Source organism: Vitis vinifera, chromosome 10 (genome assembly GCF_030704535.1).
Source record: "Vitis vinifera cultivar Pinot Noir 40024 chromosome 10, ASM3070453v1".
Classification (NCBI taxonomy): domain Eukaryota; kingdom Viridiplantae; phylum Streptophyta; class Magnoliopsida; order Vitales; family Vitaceae; genus Vitis; species Vitis vinifera.
Genome location: NC_081814.1, coordinates 13,768,969 through 13,779,099, shown reverse-complemented (window position 1 = coordinate 13,779,099; position 10,131 = coordinate 13,768,969). Strand labels below are relative to the sequence as shown.

At 31.3% G+C, this 10,131-nt stretch overlaps 2 protein-coding genes across 3 annotated transcripts; both read right to left on the bottom strand.

The window, feature by feature from the left end:
* Positions 1 to 2,244: 2,244 nt before the first annotated feature.
* Positions 2,245 to 4,726, bottom strand: LOC104880568 (receptor kinase-like protein Xa21). The gene is made up of 2 exons (XM_010657524.3): positions 2,971 to 4,726; positions 2,245 to 2,855 (listed from the first exon to the last, which is right to left on the bottom strand). The coding sequence occupies exons 1-2, from the start codon at positions 4,724 to 4,726 to the stop codon at positions 2,518 to 2,520; spliced, it is 2,094 nt and encodes a 697-aa protein (XP_010655826.3). The 3' UTR covers positions 2,245 to 2,517.
* Positions 4,254 to 8,407, bottom strand: LOC100245752 (LRR receptor-like serine/threonine-protein kinase GSO1). 2 transcript variants are annotated; one of them, XM_010657439.3, is made up of 2 exons: positions 7,923 to 8,407; positions 4,254 to 6,085 (listed from the first exon to the last, which is right to left on the bottom strand). In XM_010657439.3, exons 1-2 carry the CDS (start codon positions 8,320 to 8,322, stop codon positions 5,526 to 5,528), a joined length of 960 nt encoding a protein of 319 aa, XP_010655741.1. In that variant the 5' UTR covers positions 8,323 to 8,407; the 3' UTR covers positions 4,254 to 5,525. The 2 variants fall into 2 exon arrangements, with proteins under 2 accessions (XP_010655741.1, XP_010655742.1); XM_010657440.3 differs by having other exon boundaries at positions 4,254 to 5,890.
* Between the last annotated feature and the right edge of the window lie 1,724 nt (positions 8,408 to 10,131).

Below are 10,131 nucleotides of genomic sequence, written 5' to 3'. Positions count from 1 at the left end.
AGGCTATCAATCGTTATGATTCACCAAGCTACTATACTGCATGAACTCTCAACCTTGGAAGGATATTCAGCTTGTGTCAAAGTTAACATGAGGCTTTAACCTATGGGTGAGACCCTAAAGTGGTCATATATTCCTATGGATTAGATCATTGTTGATGGAGGTTGGTGACATAGGTATTCTCAATAGAGACACCATGATATCTCATGAATTGAGATAGTGTGTCCCTTTGGGTGATCCACAGGATATGTGATCTAGAAGACTATGGTCATAACATTTCCTTTAAGGGTAATTTGGCATATGCTCCTTAGAGCTAGAGTATGTCAATTGATCACATAAAAAGCGGGATCCATAAATCAAGGGTTGGAGAGGTAACCTTAATAGATGAAAACACTACCTTATTAGATTACAAACACTAGTTCATAGGGAGTCTTCATGTAGTGGATAGTATGTCACGAACCCCAATTTTCATCTCGTTGTTATTTACATAGGATACTAAAGTGCAGTTGATTCTCTTTAGTGGAATGTTGAATTAACTTTAGAATTGAATTATGAGGGAGGCAGTACTCCTATGGATCCTAATAGTCTCCGCTCTGAGCTCATGTACCATGATGACATGGTTTATGAGGGATGAATTGACTCTTGGTTCATTCTTATGCAAAAGGGCGTTTTGGTAATTATGCAAGGTTGCACAAATGATAGTAAACAAGTTCTTTGAATCAGGCTAATTGATTAATTAGACAACCCTATGTGGTTAATTAATCAATTAGGATCCATTTTGGGTAAGATTAAGTGACCCAAGCCTTAGTGGGCTTAAGTCACTTAAGCCTAGTAAGGGAACCCTATAAATACTGATAGAGGCTAGGGTTTCCACAACCTTTAGAGAGACTTTGTCTTCCAGCTCCAAAGAAAGAGAGAGATAGTGAGAGCCAAGAGATCATCATTTTCCACACTTTGGAGTGTCAAGATCGGGATTCAAGTCATCGGGTGGAAGATCTTAAGTGTACAAGACTTTCAAATTCATTGTTCTTCATATTCTCTGAGTAGAATTGATTCGGGAACATCCAAATAAAAGGTAAAGTTTTCTAATGATTTTCCTCTTGATCCTAGAATTGTAAAAATATGTTTTTTTTTTTTTTGCTTCTGTTGCATAAGATCTAGAGGCCTAGGGTAGTTTTGCATATACCTATATGATTCAGGGTATGAGAATGGAGAGATTCAGGATATATACATAAAATCCAACTATTGATATAATAAAATGTGGAATTTCACAAAAGAAAAAATTTCCAGATTGTATCTTATTTTCCTTTCTTTTTCCATCAATTTTTGAAATTGTGGAAAGATTAAAAATATGATTGCTGTCATATTTTCAAGGATTTGATTTGTTGCTTATCTAAAATTTGAGTAATGAAAAAGAATCATTTTCCATAATCCAATTTTCTTGCTCCAAATTCATCTTCATGACATACAATTTTATATTCAAGTTTAGTTTGGGTCTATACATAATTGTAATTACTATTCATATTTTTATTTAGGTATTATGTTTTTAAGTTGCTGATTCATTAACAACTTAGAGGTCCATTTTAAATATGAATTTGTTTAAATGATTAGATTTTAGTTAATTCTTTCTTTTCTTTTTTTCAATGTCTCAATTGTTCCTAAAAATTTAATGAAATTGTGAAGAATTTACTCAAGTTAACATACAATTATGTTTTCCTTTTATATTTAGGGAAAACTAATTCCATGTACAAATTAAATGTATGTCAACTAAAATTGTATATTTCTTCTATAAATAGTTATTTTCCAAGTCTATCTAAAATAATTAGGTTCTTCAAATTTTGGTTTTCCACCGCATTTTTAATAAAATTATTAAAATAATATTTTAATGGTTCCTCTCATTGTTATATTTTAGGTTAATCATCACATGTTTGATAAAAGTTTCAAGTTTTTCAAGTCTTATATAAATCATAAATCATATCAATGATAGGATAAGAATTGAGGTAGTTCTCTCAAGTTTACCCAAAATGCCCTTAGAGCCATGGGTTAGATGGACTATCAAGGCAAGAAGAGAAAATCGATATGCTAAATTACTAGAGCACACAACAAGCTTTAACACACATAGCTCATTAAAACTACATGTATTTGGAAACTATGTTTCTATTGAAGATATTACTCAAGACTAATACCATGATTTTCATGGTCATTCAATCATCTGAAAATTATTTTAATATAATCTATCACCACGAATCCCTTAGCTTATGTTTGGTTCTCAAAAAGCATTAAAGAAAGAAAAAAAATGCTCAGAAAAATGATTTTTTCACATTTGGTTGTCATGTGGAAAATACCAAAGAAATTAAACATCTAGACCCATGACATATACTTAACAGTGCTTGGGATATTGCTTTGTGCACTCTTAATCGGCTCCAAATTCCGACTTTTGGCTTCCTTTGAACTATTGACATCAACTGTTGTGTAACAATTTGATGTTATTAAGTTCCATCCCATCTTTTGAAATAATCCTTACATCAACAGTTTGATTCTGCTCTTCTTGAGTTCAACTACCACATCTTTCATGTCGATCCGCTCCTTAGGTGAATCGGTTGTACATGCCAGAGCTAAAGCCATAATGGAGGACAAACAACTTAGCTTTGTGCCAAGGTCTTCATCTTCTCTTCTCAATAGATTGACATCAACAACCTGTATCACTGAATTGGATAATGACTCTACCCAAGTCTTCAAGGTTAGATCCCCAGTGAACATTTCATCCATAGGCTTCTTCCTTGCAAATACTTCCATCAACAAGATCTCATAGCTATAAACATCGCTCTTTGTGGATACTATCCCAGCTGAGCCATGCTCTGCTTGTGTGTGATGTTAGTTTTGGTCATAAATTCGAAGAAATAAAAATAAAATAAGGTAGATATTAAAAAAAAAATTGTAGTAAATAGGAATATAAGTAGCAAGGAACTTTACCTGGTGCCATATAGCCTATTGTGCCTAAGGTCTTTGTTTGCTGCATAGACTCTGTTTCAGTCAAGAGTTTTGCAATCCCAAAATCCGCCACATGTGCAACCATATTGTCATCTAACAAAACATTACTGGGCTTCAAGTCGCAATGCACCACAAGGCTCGAACAATCATGATGAAGGTACTCTAATGCTGATGCTACATATATCATAATGTTTAATCTTTGGATGAGATCCAAAAAATAGTTGTGGGAATACAACCACTTCTCAAGACTTCCATTAGGCATATATTCGAGTACCAATGCTTTGAAATCGAGGTTTGAGCAACAGGTAATTATCCTAACAAGATTTCGGTGGCGAATCCCTTGCATCACTTCACATTCTGAATCGAAACTCCTCAAGGCTCTTTGGAATTCTAAATTGAAAACCTTTATAGCAACAATTAAGCCATTAGATAATACCCCTTTATATACCATGCCCTGGCTTCCTTTCCCAATCAAATTGTCTTCACCAAAGTCATTTGTTGCATAAAGAAGCTGCTGGTGTGAAATCTTTTCATGTGTTCCAGGGAGCCATGAGGCAATTGGAGTTGGTATTTCCATGTTATCTCGTCTACGTATCCACAGAACAATGAAAACCACTAAAGTTACTGTTGATCCGACTGGTAATAGAATATATTTCAAGATGAATGACTTTGTCTTCCATGATTGAGTGCGGTTGTTTTTATCACATGCCATGACTTGAAAATGAGGTGCTCCACATAAGGCTTCATTGAACATGAACGATTCAGCATTGAAATTTACGAAAGGTCCTCCATTCGGAATTTCTCCTTGTAGTTTATTGAAAGAAACATTTAGATACTTGAGATAAATAAGGGCCTCTAATGACTTGGGAATGATTCTAGATAAATTGTTTTGGGATAGATCCAATGATTCCAAGCTTACCAAATCACCACATTCTACAGGTATTGGGCCTTGTAGTTTGTTTTGGGACAAGGAGAGTGTAATCAAATTTTGTAGTTTTCCCATCCTGCTTGGAATGTAACCTGAAACTAGGTTCTTTGACAGGTCCAATGTTATAATGTACTTCATGTTTCCAACTTCGGGAGGTAGATTACCAGTCAAGAAATTTGAAGACAAGTTAAGAACCAACAGATCTCTAAGGCTCCACAAGGATGTAGGAATGTTGAAAGCTAACGCGTTGGAGTCAAGAAAGAGTTCTCGTAGCGCAAGAAGATCTCCAAAACAACTTGGGGTTGATCCAGACAATTTGTTAGAACTCAAACCCAAGTATCCCAAGTTCTTCAAATGGCACAGATCATTTGGAATGGATCCTCGTATTCTATTTCCAGCAATGGACAACGCCTGAAGCTTTTGTAGCTGTCCCAATGTAGTTGGAATTGACCCTGTCAAGTCATTAGCTCCCAAGTGCAGCATTATCAAATTGGTCAAATTACCAATTCCTGTGGGAATGGTTCCTCTGAATTGGCAGGCATATGCATTAAAACTTTCAAGAGCAATGGGAAGATTCCCTAGTGAATTTGGAAGAGTACCTTTCAAAGGATTATAACCTATCCACAATGTTCTCAAAAATTTGCAATTTGTCAAAGAAGTAAGAAAACTAACCCCAGAGGCTAAGTGTTCATCAGTCAATTGATTGTTTGCAAGGTTGAGAACTTCAAGCTTTGTCAGGTTACCGAGATCTTTTGGCACATTACCAGTGAAGGAGTTGTCCCATACCTGTAGTTGGATAAGTTTCGACATATTTGAAATAGACATTGGAATTATTCCACTGAATTCATTGCCAATACTTGGTGGGAGACTGCCTGAAAGGTGATTTTGCACCAACGCAAGGTTATGTAGTTTAGAGATGTTAAAAAGAGCTTCTGGTATCGTCCCCGTAAGATTGTTTGTTCCCAACTGAAGATGTTTTAAGGCCTTCAAATTACCAAATGAAGTTGGAATGGAACCTACGAGGCTATTGTGATATAGATAGATCTCTTCAAGCTTTGATAAGTTGCCAATTTCTCTTGGTATGCTTCCTCTGAATTTATTGAATGATAGTGACAGGAGCAAGAGCTCTCCACATAAGGATAAAGTTGTAGGAAGTTGACCACTGAGATGATTCCGAGCAAGATATAGCCATTGGAGATTAGGAAGATGTTTACAAATATCCCTTGGAAGACTCCCAGAAAGGCTATTATTACTGAAATCAATCCCTTGCAATGAAGAGATATTGAAAATTTCGACAGGAATAGGGCCACTAATTCCATTAGACGCTAAGTGCAAAAGATTTAAATTTGAAAGATTCCCAATCTCTTTAGGAATTCCACCTGTCAATTTGTTATAAGGAAGATATAATCCTTCAAGGTTGGATAAACTCCCTATGGCTTGTGGAATGCCTCCAGTGAACTGATTGAAAGATAATGATAACACTCGGAGTTCTCTGCATTGCGACAAACTGAAGGGGATTTCACCTTCTAGGTTATTCACTGCCAGATTCAAAAACCTCAACGAAGAGATGTTGAACAATGAATGGGTTGGAAAAACAATAACATTTTGCTTATATCTTTGAAAGCTTCAAGGAAAGTGAGAGAATAAAAAGGAAAAAAGAAATAGATGAAAGAAAAAGTGTACCTGTCAAGCTGTTATTCAGTAGAGACAATCTTTGAAGCTCCACCAAGTTACCGATTCCACTTGGTATGCTTCCCGTGAAATCATTATATGCTAAGGAAATTACTTGAAGCTGTATACATTGGCCTAAACCAGTGGGGATCTTTCCACTCAAATGATTTGATGAAAGATTAAGCTCCTTGAGCTTTGGATTGGCGTAGCGCATATCCTTGGGAAGACTCCCAGAGAGGTTATTATTGGAGAGACTAATATTGAGCAAAGAAGATATATTGAAAATGGTGGCCGGTATGGAACCTGTTAAGTTGTTCATTGGGAATGACAATACCTTCAGATTCTGAAGATGATTCATTTTCTTTGGAATTTCACCAATCAACTGATTATTGCCAAGATATAGCTCTTCAAGTTTTGATAAATTACAAATGGCTTCTGGAATGCCTCCAACCAATTTATTATTAAATAAATTCAGCTGTTGAAGCTCCTTGCACTTACCTGAAAAAAATGATTTGAAATATTATTATCATCAACATATAGAATATGTTTGGTTCCGATAATAAAAGAAAGAAAAAAAATATTTAAAAAAAATTAGTTTCTCATGATTGATTTTACTATAGAAAATAAGAACCATAATAAAATGTAATTAAATTTAATTAAAATTTTATGCATTTTTAAATTATTAATTTCTTATATAGAAAGATTAAAATATGTAAATGAATTTGAAGAAACAAATAAAATCAATTTATTTACTTTAAATCTATTTTTTTTAAATGAATTTGAAACAATATATAAAATTAATTTATTAATTTTAAATCTATTTTTTTTCTTCTATGTTTTTATTTTATTTTTCCCTCACATTTTTTTGGGAACCAAACATAGTCAAAGGTTTTGCTTGATTCCAAGAAAATAAGAGGAAAAGAAAATAGAGAGGAAAAATGAAAATAAAAAAAGTAAAGAAAACTAGGAAGTAGATTTAAAATCAATAGATTATTTATAAGCTATTTCACTTGTTTTAATTCTTCTATATAAAGATTAAATAATTTAAAAATAGATAAGTTTTAATTGATTTTAATTATATTTTATTTTTTATATATTTTTCATAGTAAAAGCATATATAAAAAATTATTTTCGTTAATATTTTTTTCTTAATACTTTCTTGAAATCAAGCATAACGACAATATTTAAAAGAGGCACTAATATTGAGCAAAACTTGTCATGAATAGCACTAATTTGGAGGAAAACATATCATGAATCACATATTGATGGTTGCCAAACATTTAGGTAGCCTATATGATGGTTTGAATTGTGTACAATAATGTCTCTTGCTCTATAATATATTATCAAGTAATTTGTGAAACTAACTATACACTTAACACAAATGTGGAGTATAGAATATAATTAGCTAATTGATGGTTTATTTTTATTTTTTATTGGGAATATTAACAACAAAAATATCTACTATTGTTTGTCACAAATAAATATTATATAATAGCTTTAACTATATTATATTAAATTAAATTAAGTTATATATATATATGAAATGATTTCATATCTATTAGATATTTTATTTCATTTTAATGTATAATATATTTCCTCAAATTATGTTGTTTTTTTTTTCAATAATTTAATTTTTTTGGATCAAAAGTTTCTATATTTAAAATGAACTATCAAATGAAAGATGTTCTAATTTGTGTTTGGTATTACTTATTCTAAAATTTAAAATAAAAATTATTACAACCAGTATGATTATGTTTACTTGAATTCATTCAAAATAGAAGAAAAAAAAATTAAGAAATGATAAAAAAAATGAACTAATTTTTAAATTGTATAATAATTTATTTAATTATGAATTTTATATCAAACATGATCATAATAATTTAGCAATCCAATTTACCAAATATTTAATTATTATTTTTGAAACTATAATTTACCAATTACTCAACTATCTTTATCACAACTTAATTGTTTTCCTTTCATCATTTTTGAAAGACAAACATCATCATAATCCCAACCATGCCCCAAGATTGGAGAAGAAAATAATTTATAATTAAAATTAGTTAAAACTTTTGTATTTTTCAAATTATTTGATCTTTATATAAAAAAGTTAAAATAAGTAAAATGAATTTAAAACAAAATACAAAAATAATTTGTTGATTTTAAAATTATTTTTTATTTTCTTTTACTTTTCCTCTTTTTTTCTTTTTCTTTTTTTCACTCGTATTTTTTCTTAAATTTTTGGGAACCAAACATGAATTGCCTTTATTGATATTAAATATTGAAGCAAGAAACATGAGCATTGTCATAAAGTAGATAAAATTTATGAGAATCTTACCAATATCCTTGGGAAGAGAGTCATGGAAGTAGTTATTACTAAGATCAAGGGAAACAAGAAAGGAGAGGTTGCCCACTTGTGGTGCAATAGTTCCTTCAAGACCCATGCTAGAGAGGTTGATTACAGAAACTCTTTGTTGAGGAGCATTGCAAGAAATACCATACCAATTGCAGTAGGAGCTTTTGGTAGACCAATTTGTTGCCAAAATGCCCTGGGAATCATATGTGATATGGGATTTTAAGGCAATAAGAGCAAACTCATCAACTAAATTGATGGACAACACCATGGGAGTGAAGCAATGCACCCAAAAAAGCATTAAAACATAAGGTGAAAAAAAATGCATCTTTTCTCCAAGAGAGCAAGAAGAAAAGGTAGTTGTGAAGAAGAGGATGAGGTTCATAAAAGTAATGGTTGAGGAAGGGAGAGTAATCGGTGGGCAAAAACCTTCTTAGAATAAGTGGGTAAGGAGATGGAAAAGGGCTTCAATGCAGTCCCATCCAAAGTGACATCCATGGAACTATGTAAGTGGTCCAAAAGCATTGGTTATTGACTTGGTAGTCTCACTTCCAATGTCACTCCTATTTTAAAAGAATGAAACCTATTTAATAATTTAATAAATTATTTTAACAACTTTGATATAATTACAACTCAATGATGAATGCACTCAAAAAAACCCATCAATCTTGTGCTAGGAATTCTTTATCTTAATTATACTCTCGAAGTCTTCTTCACATTTTATAAGTTAATTCTATGAAATACTACAAGATTGTGCATTTTGATTATAAAACACTTAAAAGGAGTGAATATGTATTAACTTTTTTTTAATCAAAATTTTTATTTTTAATTCCTCTTTAACTCATACTAAATCCATCAACCTTAATTGTGCTTGGAATTCTCTATCTTAATTACATTTAGAAAATTTTCTCCACGTTTTATAAATTAATTATATAGCATGTTAAAAGTTTGTACATTTTGATTACGAAACAAAGAGATGGGTGAATATGTAATAACTTTTTTGTAGTACAATTTTTATTTATTTTTAATTCTTCTTCAATAATTAGAAAGAAAGAAGAGAAATCAACAATTTTTTTGTGGAAAACCATCTACAAAGTCTCCCAAAGATCATATAAATATAAAAAATAATAGGATTAAAGACCGTAAAACACAAATCTTCTGTTAAAAGAAAAATATACAAATTTACATAGTGGATATATATTATCCCTAAGTTTTATTCACTAATACATAGACTAGTTTTCAAGTTTTCAATGCAGCACGCATGTGCAACCAATAGACTATCTCAATACCTGAAAGGATACATATTTTCTCACGAACCCAAAGAATGAGAATTATAAAAACTTGGGAGTTTTAGAATGTAGTAAAGGCTAATAATCTCTTTTTCAAATTTGCATCAATAATGAAATTTTTTAGGCATAATGTTTATAGAGGAATGAAACCCTAGTGGATAGATATGTAATTAAAGTTTCCAAAAACCAATTCTTAAAACAAAATCGAGAATTCAAATTTGGAAAAATATGTTTCAAACACTCAAGCTTCCCCTTCTTGAGTGCTCTCAAAGTGCTTAAGCGCCAAGTTTGAGCACTTGAGAATTAGGTTTGAGCGTTTGTCCAGTTTTTAATAATCTAATAAAAACATTTTAACTCAATTAAAATTCTAGAGTCCACCATATCTCATAATTGGGACAAAAATATGAAGCAATGTGACTAAGGACATAAAGCAATTAGATCATGGTACAAATTAATAGAATAGAGGATTTATAACTTTGCCCTTGGAAGTGAAATTAAGACATACATATACTTGAGTGGAATAAAGCAGAATTAGGAATTATTAGAGAATAATAGTAATTATAGAGTTTTTTTTAATAAAAGGGAATCTTCAAATCTTCTTTTCCTCAAGAAATCTTCAAATCTTCTTCGATTCTCGAAGAAATCTTCAAATTTTCTTCAAGAACTCTCAAAATTATCTTTAATCTTTAAATTGTCTCATTAAAATTTTTATTTTAATATTATCTCTAAATTTTCTAGAGATATCTTACTAATTATCATAGTTATCATTATTTTAATTATAATAATTAATTGTTGAGTATATAACGTATGATTGTAATACATATGAATGGGACAAAAGTCTATGATAAAAATCTATGGTATTACGAGCCAATTGGGACAAAAACAAAAACCTCGCTATAAAAGGT